General features: G+C 37.0%; 1 protein-coding gene across 3 annotated transcripts in view; it reads left to right on the forward strand.

Moving 5' to 3' along the window:
* Positions 1-21,520, forward strand: part of TFEC (transcription factor EC) — a 106,406-nt gene that overhangs the window by 28,459 nt on the left and 56,427 nt on the right. For 2 of the 3 annotated variants that reach the window (XM_040343780.1, XM_040343781.1), the window contains exon 2: positions 20,387-20,638. In XM_040343780.1, coding sequence (XP_040199714.1) covers positions 20,387-20,638 — 252 coding nt within the window. Of the gene's footprint in view, positions 1-19,323; positions 19,525-20,386; positions 20,639-21,520 lie in introns of those variants that run through there. The other variant, XM_040343778.1, reaches the window with a different exon arrangement.

Genomic DNA, 21,520 nt, shown 5'->3' on the forward strand with positions numbered 1-21,520 from the left:
TTTGAAATCAATGGGGAGTGCCGCCAAAGCACCTGCAAAGCGTCGTGGAAGCGGTGCTTTGCGGGCGCTTGTAACCCTTTATTCGGCCGCTGGGGGGTTAGAAGTGCCCCGCTAGTGCTCAAAAGCTCCTCTAAAACGACGGTTTTAAAAAAAATAAAACTAGTGGCGCTTTACTGCCAACGCTCCCACACCTCAGTGTGAAAGTGGCCTAATGTGTGTGAGTGCTTGTTTCACTACAGTCGTGACGTTAAATTGTTAAGTCTGCTAGGGCAGAAACTGTTTTTGTGTGTTAGTATTCTCTGTAGACTTCAAAGTATCATACAAGTAGTATATAAATACAGAACATCAATTAAAAATGGAAAATGTACCTAAAAAAATTGTTTCCTAAACAAAAATTCTGAGTATTGGGCAACTTTTAAACTTCCTGCCAAATGATTATAGCAAAAGAACAAACCATACATTTTGAGGTCTAACACTGATGCAGGATGGAAACTATTTCTACATCCTGCTGTATAATGTGTATGAATTAGCTTACTGCACCAGTATTCAGTACAACACATTCAAAAATGCATGTTAAATTGTTTAAACCAGCTAAAAATGACAGACCAGATGGAATGTGCAAAGATATACTGCCACATATCCCGAACAGGAAACTCATTGCATGCTTGTGGGTCATCACGTTTCTGAACTCGGCTATAACACACAAAACCTTGAAATCACTATTTTAACACAGCATGGCAAAACACAGAGGGAAAACTGTAATGCTGGTAATGGAATGATTTAACTCAAAAGCAGTACACTTAATAAGGACATTGGTTTTCTAAGATACCGTCGTTGCTAATAAGAATAGATTGCCTTTAATCTATCCGAAAATCAGACTTTGTTTCTTTATTTGTGTACAGTACGTATCAATTATTTTTGCATTTTTTTTTGGTTTGGCACTATACTGTAGTTTTTTTTTATATTTGAACATAACACAATAGTTGTTTCATTGTGGCATAGCTTGACTACTGCTTTTTGTTTCTTTTAGAATGTAAGTTTTATGCAATATAAACTAATAGTCCTATTATCAACTGTTTTAACATCATCTGTTACACCCAATGTAAATATTGGCAGATTGGTACAGGATCAGGGACAAATATATTGAATCAAATCAGAGAGAAAATTAATTCAGCAATACTTTTACTCCTATACCTCGGTGGCGGTTCGTCCAAGAGTGCATGGGCGCAGCCACCCTCTGTCACGCCACTCCCCCTGTGTGTAGTATGGATAGATTCATATACATTAATTTTACTTTTTGCTATAATAAACATCCCCCAAAAATATATATAAAAAAATGTTTTCCTCAGTTTAGGTCGATACGTATTCTTCTACATATTTTTGGTAAAAAAAATAAGCGTTTATTGATTGGTTTGTGCAAAAGTTATAGCGTCTACAATTAATTAATACTGTTCAGACACTTTTGACACCATTTTGGGACCATTGTCATTTATACAGCGATCAGTGCTATAAAAATGCATTGATTACTGTGTAAATGACACTGGCAGTGAAGGGGTTAACCAGTAGGGGGCGCTGAATTGGTTAAGGGTGTCCTAGGGATGTGTTCTAATTGTAGGGGGGATGAGCTACCTGTGACACAACATTGATGACCGCTCCCAATCACAGGGAGCTGTGATCAGTGTCCTGTCACTATGCAGAACGGGGAAATGCTTGTTTACATCAGTATTTCCCTGTTCTTCCTCTTCGTGAGACGATCGCAGGACTCCCGGCAGACATCGAGTCTGCGGGACCCGCGGTCACACTCACTGAGCTTGCGGCACGCGGGTGCCAACAATGCCACACCTTAAAGGGGAGGTACCTGTACGCCCATATGCCCAGTCGAGACATTGTGCCGACGTATATTAATTGCTTGAATTTATTCACATAAATCATACATATGATGCCACAGTATTTTTTTTTTAATCCTTTAAGTACCTTATTCCTGCAGCACTGTTGTGTGATCCCTGTTTTTTGGCATATGCGGGGAAAGATCCTTGGGAGGGGCTTCTATTACTCTGCTGATGCATGCTCTCTACAGTGTTAGTCTGTTTCTGGCCAGCCTAATTGAATTATACATATCAAAATCTATTTTATAACTCCCTATAAATCTATATTGAACATCAAATGTGTATTTTTGTGCATTAATATGGTGTAGGAGGAGTCAAACATGACTGACACTAGCTTTCATTTTGTTCCTACATCAGGTTCTTTTTTACTTTATAGGCATTAGTATTACATTTGAATACATTTAATATTTATTTTTACTTAAACTAAGCTTTTTTGTGAGTCTCTTGGTGAATGTAATCAATCAGCATACTATATCCCACCCCTATGGTGTTTAGCAATAGGAGGACGTGGAGGAGGAAGGAGGGAGGAGAGTATCATTTACCACTGTGTATACACCCACATGTGTGACTCTATAGTCACATGGGCTGCACAGATAAGAGGAAATTAAGAGCTTAGAAGGGAACTGCAATATGAGCATGCTAAGTAGAGGACACCAGCTGGTCTACACAATCTCAGCCGGCAGTGGGGACACAGTAAGAATGGGAGGGTCAACTGATAGCAGGATCAACCAGGTATAGTTCACTCTACAGAAAATGAATGCTTTAGTGGCTTTGAGAGTGTTAACACTCTGTTACATAGTAGGTAATGAGCGTTGTTCAAAGTCTGGGTTTAATGACACGTTAAGGCTGCATGGACCCCTAGAGGCTAAGCTCATGATCAATAACTAATAACTCTGTCTGAGCTGATGGAGTTAGGTAAAGCTGACAGGTAACATTTTTTTTTTTTATAATCTTGACAATAACATTGTTATATGACAGTTTTTAAATGCTTGTTATCAGCACTGAGGTAAGCTAGGGGACAAGATGTTCCTATAACTTGGCACTATGGGCCAGATTCACGTAGGGGAGCGGCGGCGTAACGTATCTTAGATACGTTACACCGCCGCAAGTTTTCATCGCAAGTGCCTGATTCACAAAGCACTTGCGATGAAAACTACGCTGGCAGCCTCCGGCGCAAGGCGGGCCAATTCAAATGTGCGTGTGCCATTTAAATTAGGCGCGCTCCCGCGCCGGACCTACTGCACATGCTCCGTTTCGCAATTCCAGTCGTGCTTTGCGTGCCGTGATGTCATTTTTTCGAACGGCGACGCAAGTAGCGTACTTCCGTATTCCCGGACGTGTTACGCAAACGACGTTAAATTTTAAATTTCAACGTGGGAACGACGACCATACTTTATACAGCAATACAATAGCTGTGTAAAGTTAAGGCACCAAAAAAAACGACTAACTTTGCGACGGGAAACTAGACTAGCGGCGACGTAGCGAACGCGAAAAACCGTCGTGGATCGCCGTAACTCCTAATTTGCATACCCGACGCTGGTTTACGACGCAAACTCCCCCCAGTGGCGGCCGCGGTATTGCATCTTAAGATCCGACAGTGTAAAACAATTACACCTGTCGGATCTTATGGCTATCTATGCGTAACTGATTCTATGAATCAGTCGCATAGATAGAACAACAGATACAACGGCGTATCAGGAGATACGCCGTCGTATCTGCTCTGTGAATCTGGCACTTTGTCTCTGGAAAGAATACAGAAAAATCGGTAGAGGAAATGCTGCACTATAATAACAGACTAAAGCCTCATACACACGATCGGACTTTTCTGTGGATTTCTGTCCGAAGGGCATTGTCTGTGAACTTTGTATAAAAAGAATGATTGCTGCGCTGCTAATATGGTAGGCGTGTGTAAATCATTACTGACATGATAAAGTGAACAATTATACACATCACAAGAAAAGTGCTTATGTGCTAATAAATACAAAAGTGAAATAGTGCACAGAAATATATAGAGTCCATATAGCTGTGGTTAGCTAGAGGTTGATTGAACGTGACAAATCTTCATATAAGCACCGAGTTGTGTTGGAAAGAAAATCCACAATAAGTGAAAAACAGCTGATTGAAGCACCTCCACCTTAGGTAAAATTTCCTGCTTACCGAACACCAATTAATAAATCACATGTAGTACTGATAGGTAACCTGTGAGTGTAACATTTTTCCTGTAGCGCCCATCCATACCAGCAAACAGGTTTAACGCATGAGTGCGTTCTGGCTAAGGACTACCCATTGTTTTCATCTGGTGTGGAAGAACCTAGCTGGGGAACGGAGGTTACCTATCAGTACTACATGTGATTTATTAATTGGTGTTCGGTAAGCAGGAAATTTTACCTAAGGTGGAGGTGCTTCAATCAGCTGTTTTTCACTTATTGTGGATTTTCTTTCCAACACAACTCGGTGCTTATATGAAGATTTGTCACGTTCAATCAACCTCTAGCTAACCACAGCTATATGGACTCTATATATTTCTGTGCACTATTTCACTTTTGTATTTATTAGCACATAAGCACTTTTCTTGTGATGTGTATAATTGTTCACTTTATCATGTCAGTAATGATTTACACACGCCTACCATATTAGCAGCGCAGCAATCATTCTTTTTATACTTTATACCATTTGTTCATCTAACATTTTTTTGCTGCAGCAGCTATACACTAATAGATTTTGACATTACGTCATCATTTATTATATTTATAGACCTGCGCTGTATTTTTCACATATACTGTGAACTTTGTATGCATACAAACGGCAGGACTTTTTCAGCCAACGTTCACCAAATCACATGGTTTTTCAGCTCTTTACCGCCACCCTTTGGGCAACTTCTGCTATTGTTGTCTGATCTTTAGCATTGGTTCTGAGCATGCGTGCTTGTACTTTGGACTTAAGTCCGATGGAGTTGTGTACACACGATCGGATTATCCTCCATCGGTCATTTGTTACCAGAAAGTTTGTCTGTTTTCACAGCGAACATTTGTCCGATGAAAAAGAGCCAACATTTGTCCCATGGAGCGTACACACGGTCTGATTGTCCGATAGTGTGTATGGGCCTTAAGAGTGGAGATTTAGATTACTACATCTGTTCATTGGTGACTTTACCTGTCTGAAGATAAAATTATTAGATAATGTCATGGAAATTTAAGGTTTCGCAATGAGATTTGATCAGTTGAACCCAATTTATAATCAATGGAATATCTACAAGGGAACAGATCATACACAGGCACCAGTGTGATTTAATCTGACCATACACTGTTAACAGATGACTCCATCCACATAACTAGGTGGATGGGAAAATCCCTCCTGCTGTAGCATTGTATTCTGACATCATGGTCTTCTGTTCTCTTTTGTTGTTCTCTGAATACACTGATCAGCAGGTCAAGATGATTGGCTGCAGACACTGATTAGGACCCCTTTCACATTGGGGCCACCCATGCATTTGTGGTAAAGCGCTGCTTGTTTTAGCAGGACTTTACCATTGTTAAAGCAGCGCTTTTCAGCCGATAGCGGGGTGCTTTTAACTCAAAAAAAGGGGTTAAAAACTCCTGTGTTGCAGTGCTTCGAAACCGCTTTGCCCAATGGGCAGGGGCATTTTGGGAGCACTGTATACAGCACTCCCAAACCACCCCTAAGATGCTACTTGCAGGACTTTTTCTAACGTTCCGCAAGTGCAGGCACTTTACATGCACTATTTCTAGTGCTAAAATGCCTGAAAACTGCCTCAGTGTAAAAGGAGTCAGAACATTTTACCATTTAACAGAAATTGATCAAATGATCAACCTCTGTCTGGAGGGGATGGATACACATTGATTGAAATTCAGCTAGTCCCTGTTGTACTGCAAAATTCCAATACTGTAAGTGTATGGCCAGCTTTATTGAGCAAAAAGACACAGCTTAAATACTCTACACAAACAAGGACAAAATATTTTATTTTGGTCATTCTTTGACCACACAAATCTACTACAATAACTAATGTTGATAATAGATTTTAGTTTTGCAAAGTTAGATACATTTGGGATATTTTACACAATAGTTATATGAATTAGAAAATATGTATATTTTAAAAGGGGGAATTCTTGTGAATGTACATTTGTGTGTATGTTAAACATTGTATTACTGACTTCACCAGAATTCTCTACCAGGGAGCCTCCTTGCTTAGCAAATCGGTTCCTGTACATCTCTGTTTCTATCCAGTATCCACTACTTCTACTAATTCTTTCTACTGAGAAATGTTAGACTTTGAACCAAAAATAGATTTCTTTTTATCTTATTCATCCTTGAAAAATTGAATGCAGTACAGTGTGAATACATCTGACATGAATATAAATTAAGAGAGTTAATATATAAATATAGAATCTAAAAATACACATGAGTCTGCTGGTGGGAAAACCTATAAATACATATATAATATGTTTTAATATGCCTGACAGGCATGACTGATATTGTAAGATTTTATGTCATATTTCATCATTTATAGTTGCTGGAATTATTTTAGGTCGTTCATATTCAGAAATAGATGAGGCACCAGCATAGATGCAAGATATTTTAAGTTTGACCTTTGTTGAGAAAAACATAGAACAGCTGCTTCTTTAGTCAAGCTATTCTTAAAAGGGCTGAACTTTAATGTTATGGGGTTAAATAATATCTCAATAGAACATGCAAAACATACATAGACTTAGTATTTATGCACTCATATGAATGACTGAAAGTTTTGTTTACAGATCCAGCCTGCGTAAGCAAGCTACTGTATTTGCTCATGTGAAAAATCTCATTATGCATCTGTGATCACATACGTATTATCTGCATTCATAAATAACTTTGAAGACTCACATTTCTATGCACAGAGAAATATTTTGAATGAAACTAGAAAACATGTGTATAGACTAATTTATTAGGTTCCAGAAGTACCAAATTTCTATTGCATCAGTATGCTATATTACCAGTAGACTGAAATCTATAGCTATACACATTAAACTAGCACAAGCAGCAGTAAAGGAAGAAAATATCTATCTATCTATCTATCTATCTATCTATCTATCTATCTATCTATCTATCTATCTATCTGTCTGTCTGTCTGTCTGTCTGTCTGTCTGTCTGTCTGTCTGTCTGTCTATCTATCTATCTATCTATCTATCTATCTATCTATCTATCTATCTATCTATCTTCTTTTCTCTTGCAAAGGAAACTCAGCAGATATCCTTCTTCAATACTTCTTAAATAATTGTCTTAAGTAGTGAGGAGTGAAATTAGGAGGTTTTATTTCCCTGAAAGTCCAAAACAAAATGGTAGGTTTAGATAAAACTTAGTCATTTTGATGAAAGACAATGGAATCATACAGGTGATGAAATTAAGATGTTTTCTGCTGGGGTTTTATAACCTCCCTGCCAGTATGATTATGTCTGGAATTTTGTACCAAAAGCGGTCCAATTCTTTTGCATGGAAATTTGGTGATATATATTGTAGGCCTGCAATTCTTAGGAATAACTCACTTAAATCTGTCCAAACAAGAGTCTAGTAGACATCCCAAATATGATAAAGTTTAAAACACAAAATCATAAATTATAATATAATAAATAACTATAAATAATTATAACAAATAATAATGTAATTATGATAAAAATTATTCAATAATGTAATCAAATCAAAAACACTGAAATTTGCTCAGTTGCAGAATTGTCGCTGTCATTATTTTTATTGTTTGATGACGAATTTCCCCACAAATCGCTATCGCTCAATTCTGCAAGTGATTCTAATTTATTTAATACAAAAAAAACAGCGCTAACCTTAACAAATAAACACAGGCAATGATAAACCAGAAGGCTGCAATTAAGTGGTATAAACACAAATAATATAAATAAAGAGAAAACTGCGCCAAAAAAATATACTAGCAACCAAAGGCTATATATAATGAATGTGGATATTAAACACATAAATAAATAGTGTCCAAAATTGTGCTGATTAAATTGCGTTGGTGTACGCAAGACAAACAACACCACAGTGAGCTTCAAAACATCCGTGAGGGACCGCCACCACATGGAAAGCCGCTTACCGAAATGGCAGGTTTAAACAGCAATGAAAAGTGCAGTCTCCGTCCACAGGTAGAACCACTGGTCGACAGGAGCCCCAACAGTGTAACCTCAGATCATATAGTTGCTAAATCTCTCCGTAGCTCAGTAACAAGAAAATGGACCATAGTGTGATATTGTTTAGGCCAATTTATTAAAAAAAGGAATATTGCACTTACAAACAGAGATGGTAAAAAGCATAAAAAAATACCAGCCGGCACTATAGGAGCCCTTCCTCCTTCACATCGAGTGCAGTGACGTCACTGTCCGCCGTCCCAGACGCGTTTCGTCATACGTAGACATTTTCAATGGGGATGGGCAGTACACTGACTCACTGCAATAAATAACCAAACCTTGTTCTGACATGCAAGGAAGTGGCAAACGAAAAACGCCATATTGACTATGGGAAAGAGGTCCATTCCAGCCCACACTGATAATGGAACCGCTCACCAATGGGAGTTAGCTATGCGCCCTTCACCCAAAGGGACAGTATTTAATAGGAGATGGCAGTTATTTGGCAGATTACCACCAACAAACCTGACTAATATATGACCAAAAACATATTTTGTTTAAACCCGAGCACAGCAAAGCTGACCTAATGCTGCGCTGTTGACTAGCGACCCCTAGTGGGAAAACTAATTGATACCTCATATTAAATGGGTGTAAGTGACCATAAACCAGGGTCTATACATTATAGACCTAGTGTGTATATTGCCATGTCAATGATGGACCAAAGACCATACAGTGTATTATACAAAAAAAAATGTATCTATATATATAAATAATACATATAAAAATGAAATATAAAAAACAATGCCTATAATAGGCTAATACTTAATTTACCCATATTACTGGAATGATAATTTTTTTGTGTTACCAAGTCTAATCTTTTTCAATACCCCCTCTGTTTTCTGTAATGTCTTCTTTTCACCTTGAGACAGTTTTCATATATTGCCCATAACAGTATCATCCTGATTTAGGCCCCATTCATAGTAGGCATAGTGGGATTTTCCATTCCTGCGTTTTTTTTCCTAATTTTTCCTGTGTCGCATATGAATGGGTTGGCCTACACGAGAAAAACGCACCAAAGAAGCTCCCACACCTTTTAAGGCAGTGAGCTTTGCATGTTTTTTTTACTACATGTTTTAGCACATTTTTCGAGTGCCAAAACATGTGACTGCTAGCCATGTTTAGGGTGCCATTAATGGCACTGCAAGCACATCATGCGTTTTGGTGTGTTTTTCGCATGTTCTAGGGAATATGTACAGAAACATATATTTATTTTCTGGAATTCATTTCTGGAATGCACAGGTGTAAATTAAAGGAGTTGTCAAGGATTTTTTTCCCTAAATAGCTTCCTTTACCTTAGTGCAGTCCTCCTTCACTTACCTCATCCTTAAATTTTGCTTTTAAATGTCCTTATTTCTTCTGAGAAATCCTCACTTCCTGTTCTTCTGTCTGTACCTACACACCATAATGCAAGGCTTTCTTCCTGGTGTGGAGAAAGCCTCTTGAGGGGGGAGGGGGCGAGCAGGGGTGTCAGGGCGCCCACTAACACACAGCTCCTTTCTCTATCTGCAAAGTAGAGAGCATCCTGACTTGCCTGCTCGCCCCCTCCCCCCTCAAGAGGCTTTCTCCACACCAGGGGGAAAGCCTCGCATTACGTTGTGTGTAGTTACAGATAGAAGAACAGGAAGCAAGGATTTCTCAGAAAAAATAAGGACATTTAAAAGCAAAATCGAAGGATGAGATAAGTGAAGGAGGACTGCACTAAGGTAAAGGAAGCTATTTAGGGAAAAACATTGTTTTCCTTTACAACCCCTTTAAGCCTTAGTGTAAAAGATGTTTGAACAATAAAAAAATGTCCAACCACACTATTCCCATATTAGATGTGCCAGTAACACTATGCTTGCCACTGTAACAGCCACAACTATTTTTAAATCTATCTTCATTGCTTTCAGCTATAACCTGACTATATATGAAGGGAAACATTAAGCCACCACCTCAAGTGCTGCTCATTGCACTTAGAGGAACATTGGTTGCAAGGAGGACTGAATGGCAGCATGGTTCTAAAAAAAAAGGCACAGGTTAATCACCTTGCTGCCCCTATAGCAATAATAGACAACAAGGCATTCAGCCACTTTTCATGTTTTTATTGTGGGATGGGATGACAATGTAATGTTTTGAAATAATTACACCATTTGTACAGGTGGCAGGCTTTGTCTCAGCCATGGTATGCATATGTATTTGTGTATGTATGTTTTAATGCACATAAACAACTACTATATGTGGATATACAGTATATATATATATATATATATATATATATATATATATATATATGTATATATATATATATGTATATATATATATATGTATATATATATATATATATATATATATATATATATATATATATATATATATATATATATATATATATATATATATATATATATATATGTGATTTTTTTTTTTTTTTTGAGTGACATGCCTGTAACATACTGTATTTAAAATACTGAAACGTGGCTTTGACTAACAAACACTGAAATAAATACCATGTGCTCAGTATTTCTCTGCACAATTTATCATAATGGAAGAAGACATCTAAAGCATGGGCTGTGTACAGAGGTTATTGGAAGCCTTCATGTATAGCCTTCCCTATAACAGAACATGTACATAATACAAATTTGATTTAGGTAACAAAAAATTAGGATTTGTTTGTTTTTTTTGTTAAAAGACAGCTTAATTATCCTTAAATTATTCTATGAAGTGTGAATTTAATGAACTGAGAAAAAATGTTCTAAATGTTACAGAAATAAGAATCAAAGCCAGCTTAGAATTATGCTCTAGCTAAGAGTAGGACATTGTCTCAGCCACTGATCTACCTGGTAGATAAAAGACATTCCTTTTAGATGTGAACTGTTGGTGACAAGGATTTAGACTAATTCAAAAGTGTAATGCTAAGTCTTCAGTGGATAGCATGAGACAGCTAATTTGCAGCTGACATTGAAAGAATTTAAGAAATGTGAATTTTTTGAACTTTTTTTAGATATATATGGTAATAAGAAATGCATATGTCACCTTGGTTTAAATGACCAAAATAATCATTTATAATATTTAATTTCCTTTATCTATTTATTTTGTTTGATCAAACTGCTTCGTTAGATTATGTGATGCTGTAGGAAGCCACTTTGACAACACTGCATTTTCTTTTCTTTGCATTTGTTTTTTTAATGATGATCCATATCTTTGTAAACTAATCACTAGAATGCACACATTAATCATTGTAACCTTTTTTATTTATAATGAGATACTGCACTTCAATATAAATGAATGGCAAATGCAATAGTTAATACTAAACATATAAATAGGAGATTGCTTCTAAAATTCTAAAAACTCATTATGAGTTCCAAAATAAATAAAGGCAATAAACCCATAGAAATAATCAGATTATTACTATTTATCATAGTACTAAACACTTTGCTTTACTATATCAAACAATAGATATAAGACCCTGTCCAAAGGAGCTTATAATCTAAAGCAGTGTTGCCAACCCCCCCAAAACAAAATTTACTGGCAGGATGCCAAAATTTACAAACGGCATAAATTTTTTTCAGACAAAAATCCTGACATTTATTGACAGAACCACATTTTTTACTGACACTGCAAAAAAGTTCCTAAAATTACAGTTTTCTGTGCCAAACAGTTCAAATATCAATATTTAAACTATAAACAAATAGCTAGTGCTATTAGCAATGTGTTTAAGTTTTCATGCAGGTCAAACCTTAAAGCCTCGTACACACGATCAGTCCATCCGATGAGAACGGTCCGATGAAGCTGACTGATGGTCCATCGTGCGTACACACCATCAGTTAAAAAACCGATCGTGTCAGAACGCGGTGACGTAAAACACAACGACACTATCGATTACCAGTCCATTGGTTACATTTTAAAGCAAGTTCTAATTTTTTTGACCGAAGGTTAAATAACCTATGGGGCCTACACATGATTGGTTTGAACTGATGAAAACAGTCCTTCAGACCGTTGTCCTCTGGCTATCCTATCGTGTGTACGAGGCCTAAAAGTTAAAATTTGTATGCAATCAGGCAGGCCCTTGCACTACATGGTTTTGGTAAACCTGAAGAGAAAAACCTGCAGGAAAACTGTGTGTATGGGGCTTTATGTTGAGGGGAATGCTGCAGATCATGATCTAAGGGGGAACTCTAATGTAGAGGGTGGCTCTGGTGAACAGAGACCAACTTATATCAGAGTCCACTGCTTTCTCTTTACATCAGAGTTACCACTTACATCAAGGTCCGCAGACTGTGTTCCCCCTTGCACTGTAAGGGGGAATGCTGCAGACTCTGATGAAAAGGGGAACACCAGGAACTATGATGTGGGGGGCACTCTGGTGACCAATGACCACCTTCCACAGAGTAAATACACTAAGGTAAAGGGGGAGGGGTCACTAATATCTAAGATAGGGGGAGAACCTTTATACCAGTGCCCACTTACATTATTGTATTCACTCCCCCGTACATCAGCCAACCCCCCCAGAATGGCCTGGCGGAGCTGTAACTGGCCTCCTCTCAGGTGCACCGTGCTGGGCTCATTCAGATGGCTCCAGCTTGGTGCCTTTGGTTTTATCCTATAGTCTCTTCTCCACAGGCCACACATGTCTGACTTCTTCCGTGACAGCGCTCCCACTCTTGACTCCTCTCCAGACTCACCTTCAGAGACTGTAAACATGATACAGGAGATGATTGGAGGCTGTAGACATGTTACAGGAGATGGTCAGAGACTGCGGACAGAATACAGGAGGAGGAAACATCATCATCACGGGGCACCGGCGGGCAGAGGCAGCACTCGTGGATCTGATCTTCTTGGCAATTCCTGGAACTGCGCATGCCACTTTTCTCCTGCTATTGACATTTGCGAGCAGGAGAAAAGTGCCCTTTACGGGCAGTTGGCAGCACTGATCTAAAGGAACAAAGTCATTCTCATTCTGGAAACTCATCCTTAAAGTGGAATTAAAGCCCAATACTAACTATTGTTTAAAAAAATCCCTGCCCCCTTCTCCTACCTATTTTGCCTACCCAGTGTAACAAAGGCTCTGTATACTTGCTCAATAATGGTTGGGAATTCCAAGTGCCCTGACAACACCCATGGTCTGCCCACTGACACGGGGCAGACGGAGCTGAAGGATCACATGACCTGACTGGAGCAAACTTTAGTGAACATTTTGTACACAGTATGGGGGATAGGTATAAGAAGGGGGAATAAAGTATTTCTAAGAATAGTTAGTGTTAGGTTTTAATTCCACTTTAAAGTGGTTCTAAAGGCAGAAGGATTTTCTATGCATTAAGATAAAAAACCTTGCAGCAGTCCCCCTAATAATTTACCTGAGCTCCATCTCGATCCAGCAATGTTGCATGAGAGACTTGGCTGTCTGGGATTCTTTCTGCTTTTTGGCTGAGACACAGCAGTGGGACCATTGGCTACCGCTGCTGTCAATCAAAGTCAGTGAGCCAATGAGAAGAGAGAGGGGGTGGGCCGAGCTGTGGCTCTATGTCTGAATGGACAAACAGAGCAGCAGATTGACCTGGGTGCCCCATAGCAAGCTGCTTGCTGTGGGGGCACTCGGAAGGAGGGAGGGGTCAGGAAGGCCAGAGAGGGACCTAAGAAAAGGAGGATCTGGGCTGCTCTGTGCAAAACCACTGCACAGAGCAGGTAAGCATAACATATTTGTTATTTTTAAACAAAAAAGTAAGTTTAGAATCACTTTAATTGTAGATATCATGTAAGTATACAAACTTAAGCAGTTCTTGGATGTAACCTAACTTTGAATATCTTTTAGATAATTGTTTCAGATATTATTTATGTCTACTGAAAAGGTATTAGATTGTAAGCTATCAGAAGCAGGGCCCTCCTAACCCTCTGGTTTTAAATTGTATTGCAATTGTACTGTGTCCCTTTAATATGGAAAGCCATGTGCTAATTATAATCTCGTATTATAATAATATCAATGATATAATAATAATAATGTAAACCAAATTCTATTTTCAGTATGTTTTGCATTATGTCTTACTGTATACAGTATTCATAAAAAAAAATGAATCTTTTGCAAAGTTTTTTTACCTGGAGATCCTGCCAGTAACACCACTTTCTGTTGCAAACTCACAACATTATAGCGTTGCCTCACAATTAGCAATATCATTATTATCCTGCTATGCACTCTCCTCTAATGCCGTGTACACACGATCGGATTTCTGATGGAATAAAATCCGATGGATACTTTTGTCAGATATCTGATGAAGCTGACTTTTATCAGTCTTGCATACACACTATCAGACTACATTCCGACCGTGCCAAAACACGGTTACGTACAACACTCTGACGAGCCAAAAATAAATCAAGTTCAATGCTTCCGAGCATGCGTCAACTTGATTCTGAGCATGCATGGATTTTTCTCCGATGGAGTTTCACACAGACGATCGTATTTTCCTATCGATTTTTTAAAATTTAAAACATGTTCTATTTTTTACACCGATGGAAAAAAGACCGATGGGGTCTACACACGATCGGTTTGTCAGATGAAAAAAGTCCGTCAGACTGTTTTCATCGGATAAACTGATCGTGTGTACACGGCATTAGTAAGTTGGCTGCCCATCTGATAGGCCTGATAGCAGCCCAACAGACAACTGAAACAGCTGTATTATAGGCTATCAATGCTGCTGCCAATTTGGAAGCAGCAATTTAGCATTATCAGCCTGCAGCATGAAGTGATGTTACTGGGAGGATGTCCAGTTAAGAAAATTTACAACAGATTCACATAAATATATATTTTTTTACAAAAACTGCATACAGTGAGGCATGAATACAAACAACCAAAAGATAGTTATCCATGACTAAGCTCCAAGGGGCAGAGCGAAATGCGTTGGGGACATGGCCTGGTTGGAGTCCAGGCTGAGGTTGCCATTCACATAGCCAGCATAGGGACAGCATAGATGTGTGGCTCCAGGGAGTCCTTCCTTCATTTTTAGTGATCATAGTAACTGGGATGAGCTCCTTCCCTTGTCAGTACTCCCAGTGGCGGATTTGGGGATTTACACCCCGCCAGTGAGCTTGAGTGGCACACAAAGCAGTCCAGGGTTGCAGACAAAAAAGATATTGGGTTTACATACACTTTAAATCCAATACTTTGTTTATTTGCAATATTCTGGAAGGATGTTCAGTAACAATTTACCATTTTTAAAACAAATCTAGGGCTCTACAGTTTAAAGGGGTTGTAAAGGTACAATTTTTTTCCTAAATAGCTTCCTTTACCTTAATGCAGTCCTCCTTCACTTACCTCATCCTTCGATTTTGCTTCTAAATGTCCTTATTTCTTCTGAGAAATCCTAACTTCCTGTTCTTCTGTCTGTAACTCCACACAGTAATGCAAGTCTTTCTCCCTGGTGTGGAGTGTTGTGCTCTCCCTCTCCCTTGGACTACAGGAGAGTCAGGACGCCCACTAACATACAGCTCCTGCAACGTAAAGAGCGTCCTGACTCTCCTGTAGTCCAAGGGAGGGGGCGAGCACGACACTCCACACCAGGGAGAAAGCCTTGCATTACTGTGTGGAGTTACAGACAGAAGAACAGGAAGTGAGGATTTCTCAGAAGAAATAAGGACATTTAAAAACAAAATCGAAGGATGAGGTAAGTGAAGGAGGACTGCACTAAGGTAAAGGAAGCTATTTAGGGAAAAAATGGTACCTTTACAATCCCTTTAAGCTTATCTAACAACAAGAAAAGTTGCTCATACTGTATGTGTGCAATTCCTATGCAGAATTCTGATCTTACTGTCAGTAAGAAACTTGGTACACTTAATGCTCACTCACTGACAACCATTGGAGATTATGTAGACATAACCAGAACTGTCAGCAGCAGATATTGCAGTCAGATGTCTCCGAATCTGACTAAGGAAGACAGTGCTCATTATATGTATCACACCATTGTCTTGCAGACTCAGCTTTCTCAATGTTACCATGTAGAATTCCCATTGCCCTAACTGTTTTAACACTTACACTAGAAATGACAGTGAAAAATGTTTCATAACAACACAAATCTAATGTGATGAGAAATAACTTGCTGGTTTAATTAAGTTCTTAATTTTTTTTTTTATCATTTGAAAAATAAATTGCTTGAAAAGTGGGAAAGGTCAACCTACTTATACTACTACTACTAATAAAAATAACATTCAAAACTCCTCTCATTTGAAATGATTGTAAATTATCTTATCAGGCCAATTTGACAAGTGAACATAAATTGTACAGATTCTATATTTTGAAAAAGGAAGTCTTGCAATTGAATAAGCACTAAATAATTTTGCTGACTGGAAAAAAAGTATAGACTTTGCAATACAGTACAAGTTACAGGTGTCTGTGCAATTGCTGAAGTTCTTATTGAGAGGAAATGAGAAACCAGACAGGAACAAATGAGCAATATGCTTGCTCAGTTTTTCTACTTCAGCAGTATTCAGGGCTGGCCAGGAACTGTGTAAAAGTACAATTTGAAACAAAGAGGATAGATGATACAGGATGTTTTTTTGTAATAAATAAACATCATTCATATAATCAACATATGCATATATTATTCAAACACTGTACACAATATATATTTAGTCTGAAAAATGCTCGAAGCAGAGAGTTTTATAGGACATAAAGCCTCTCTAAAACTTAAAACATTAAATAATATATTGCAGATGATGGGGCTGCATTTGTTTTCTCGTTTTCTCATTATTTTTCATTTCACCTTCCAGTAACACACCTTGGGGTTGATTTATTAAAGGCAAAAACGTCCAGTGCTCTCTACCTGTCCTGCATTACGGTATTTTAACCACTGCTGCCCCGGAAGATTTGGCTGGCCATTTTTTGCGATACGGCACTGCATCGCTTTAACTGACAATTGTGCAGTCGTGCGACACTGATCCCAAACAAAATTTACATCCTTTTTTCGACACAAATAGAGCTTTCTTATGGTGGTATTTGATCATCTCTGCGGGTTTTATTTTTTGCGCTATAAGCAAAAAAAAAAGAACATTTTGAATTACAGTACTGAAAATTCTTACAGATTACAGTACTGTATATAATAATTACCCTTTGTCCCTAGTGGTCTGCCCAGTGTCCTGCATGCACGTTTATATAATAAAGACTGTTTTTTCTGCCTGGAAACTGGAGATTGTCCATAGCAACCAAAAAGTGTCCCTTTAAATCAAAAGTGCTTTTAGAGCAGCTAGAAAACAGCGATAATAAATTAGAATCACTTTCAGAATTGAGCGATAGCGATTTGTGGGGAAATTCGTCATCAAACACTGAAAGTAATGATAGCGACAATTCTGCAACTGAGCAAATTTCAGTGTTCTTGATTTGATTACATTATTGATTAATTTTTATTATTATTATATTATTATTTGTTAGAATTATTTATCGTTATTTATTATATTATAACTTATGATTTTGTGTTTCAAACGTTATCATACCCGGGATGTCTACTAGGCTCTTGTTTGGACAGATTTAAGTGAGTTATTCCTAAGAATTACAGGCCTACAATATAAAACGCCATATAATGGTAAAATCTGACATAATCATACCACGAGGGAGGTTAAAGTGTAAATTAAGGTGAAATTAACCTGTTTTTACCTAAAACAATCAGACATATCAAGTGCAAAGAAAGTCTGGGGACATAAGGGGAAGAAATTGTCAAACAGATCTAGAGAAAAGATAATGTCCTTTATCTATGCATTGTAAAAACAAATGTGCAAGCAAAGAAAACAATTGCAGTGGTATAAGAGGATTATTCCTCATTTTAAGACAGTGGACAAAGCCATGCATAACATTTCTTTATGCCCCATCAGCCAGATGTACATCCAAAACCACTGGAATGCAGCCTCATATTATAGAACTATTCATTCCAAACTGCAAATAACTGTCTCAGAATTTTTTAGCCATCATCAGTGCAGCGTTGGGGACCACATCTTCTGTAAAGTAGGACATGGGACTCAGCGAGACAGCATAACTATAAAAGTTATAATGAGAAGGAACTAAAACATTTGAACAGTCCTCCAACTGAATTAGTGCATAGCACACTAAAGTCTTTTAGAAGCATTCATGGCTCATACCTTCACATATCCAAAAAATAACAGAATCACAGAATCATTTTAATGATAGGGGATATAATTAGACAAGTGAATCTGTCACCGTATTTACACACACACTCACTATATTTTGTTTGTTTGGTCAAATTTACACAACAATTTTTTTTACATATATTTATTATTATTATTATTATTATTATTATTATTATTATACAGGATTTATAAAGCGCCAACAGTTTACGCAGAGCTTTACAACATATATATATATATATATATATATATATATATATATATATATATATATATATATATATATATATATATATATATATCAGGCTCACTTCTGCACAGAAACCAATGAGCTTCCATTGAGCTTGGTTTTATTACCAGGCTTAATTGAACAAGCTGGGGTTAGAAGCTCATTGCTTTTCAGCTTTAGTAAATAAGCCCAAATGGGTACTTAAAAGTGGGGTACGCCTGTACAAATGTGAGCTGTGGACCTTAGATTGTAAGCTCCATGAAGGGTAGGAACTGATGTAAATGTACAACATATATTCAAAGCGCTGCATAAATTGACTGCATTATACTGTAGATTATATATAGTGTGCAACAGCCTCTAAATTAGTTAGCTGAAAAGTGGTATGCTTAAAATTTTAAGTAGTGTAAGCATAAACACATTTAATACTTATTAGGGAACTTAGCTTTTTCATGGATCTTTGTAATTCATTTTCTAAGGAAGAATTAAAATAACAGTAAAGATGTCAAGCACCTAGTAAGTGAATAACTGAGTAACTATTACAAAGCGATGACAAAATGAGCTTCATTAATATGCAGAGTGCTTCATGTGTATTATTTATGCATGTTAATGTATGTTAAGGGAATTCTAAATAGTTTGTGTAATTAGGTAGCAATGAAATAAATACATGTTGTAAATCAAGCATTGCTACTTCTGATCATTAAAAGCGTATTAAAAATACTTACACTTGGGGTATTTAAGGAGAATTTATTACTACAACTTTTCAATTAACCATCAGTAAGCCCACTGGACTAAAGATGCAAGAATCAATTGACAATACAGTTTATGTTGGATATAGTATCCCTGTCGTGGTTAAATTAAAGGAATGTGACATCTACAGAAGCAGATCTATTTGAAGTAACTGTCAATCTTTGCAATCAAAGGATTGCTTCGTCGTAGCCAATTAGATCCTTTATCATGCTTAGTAAGATTATAAAGTCCTACTGAGTTCAAACATTGTCCCTATTGAACTGCAACCTCTAGAGGACTGTGTAGTTGGTGCTTCCAATGCTAGGACCTAACTGAGATCTTTTCTGTCAAAATTGTTGAAAAAATGCCTCATTTAACTGACTGTTCCTACTATGAGGTAAGAAATGCTGGTTTCTGTTATTTCTAATTTGTTTTAAAATGTACCCTATCGTATATGCATATATGCAAAAGTATATATAAATTACATATCATTGACTGTCATGCAAATAGTATTGAACATGTTAGCAATGTGTAATTAGTTATGCGCTTTTTTCCCTTCCTATTGAATTATTATGTGTTTTTGAACTGTATGTATATTTTACATAAACCATTAACACATAAAAAACATGCCAAAAAATGTTTACCATAGATATAATTGTATTACTAAACTAGAAAAACTTGTATTTTGTGTTTAAAAAAAAAAAACACAGAACGAACTTTCCTTTTTATTGCTTTTTTCCCTTTAATATATACTATCTTCAATTTGTATGAACCGCTGGCATTGATCGATACTCTTAATTTACTTAGGGTGCTTGAAATGTTTTGAACTGAGCTATGCGTTTGTAATTTTTTTTTACACTTTTTGTAAAACCTTTTGTCATCTGACTCATGTGTAATCTTTCCAATAAAGTTTAGAATATAGTGTGCTGCTATATTTTAAGATAAAGCTGGGTTTCATATCCATTAGTCAAATGAAAGCCCAAGCCTTTTTTTAAATGTATTTATTTAAGGTAACACAACTTTATGTAATTCAGTATATTAAGTCAATATACACTTTGAAAATTGAACACTCAGTTTATTAGGTGAACAGCTTCTACTCCTTTGGTAAATCAATTCTAAAGCTTACCTAGTATCAGTCTCCAGATCAAAATCTTAGCCATATATTTGTCAAATGATAAAAATGAAACAATAATCCTGCATCATATTTTATACTGTGTATGAAAGTAATTGTTACATAAATTTACCTATTTTTATTACAGGTTCAAACACACCTGGAAAACCCAGCAAAGTATCATCTGCAACAAGCACAAAGGCAACAAGTAAAACAGTACCTAACACTTGGGACCAAATTTTCTGCGCAGACTCTATCATATTCACGCTCACACAGTATTCAGCCAGTAGGAATTACACCACCTGTAAGGAATGGAAATATGTCTCCTGTGGCTGAAAGTTGCACAGCAAATGATACTGTGTCAAAGCTATTAACTTTGGATTCCTGTCACGGAAACGAGGTATTCTGTCTAAACTACTAGTAGTGCTGCATGAAAAGAGGTACAACTCTCTTTTTGCTGTATTGGGTCTCAGAAGAAAGGAAAGTTTATCTAGACGGACAAAACATTTCCTCTATACACGTAAACAAATTAGGCTTTTAACACCATAACAATGTGGTAGCTATAATTTGAAGAACAATACACAGTGGTAATCTATAGTTTGCCGCACAATACACCTTTGTATCCTCCAAACACCAATTCTAGATCCAGTTAAGGTTCTAGTTCATTCCTATGTCCATTGATCTGATTGGACATGGATGAACTGTTATGTAGTATATATTTAGCTTTGTTTTCACCACTGGTCTGTTAAAGCATGATGACTCCTGTTTATTATATTGCTGAATCATTTGGTGAGTCTAATAACATTGCTTGTTAAGATTTTTTTTTTTTAGGCTAGTAAAAATGAAACTCTAACTATATTAACATTTATTTAGATTTAAAAGTAATTGAAAACTATTTAATAATGTAAGTTTCAACAGGATATTGGCATTTACATTACCACGATAAGTGTTTTGTACAATTAAAATTCCAGACGTAGTTTATGATTTGTTTTTTACTAACTGCTTCTTTGTTAACCATTTGTATTTAATCCCCCTAAATGGAATAACAAAATAACAAATACCTCTAAACAAGCTGGATGAAAAGCTGCATGTACATAGCCCTACATAGCCCTAAATAAATATGCAATTTTTGAAGTAAACGTTGATAGTCTAGTTGGTAGTTATATAGACTTCGGCTTTGATTCACAGACTTTAATTTATAATATTCCTATGTTGTATGGTGGCATCACAGGAGAAGGCCAAATGAAAACCTATCAGGAATACTGTTTGATAGAAATATAAC

This window comes from Rana temporaria, chromosome 3 (genome assembly GCF_905171775.1).
Source record: "Rana temporaria chromosome 3, aRanTem1.1, whole genome shotgun sequence".
Lineage (NCBI taxonomy): Eukaryota > Metazoa > Chordata > Amphibia > Anura > Ranidae > Rana > Rana temporaria.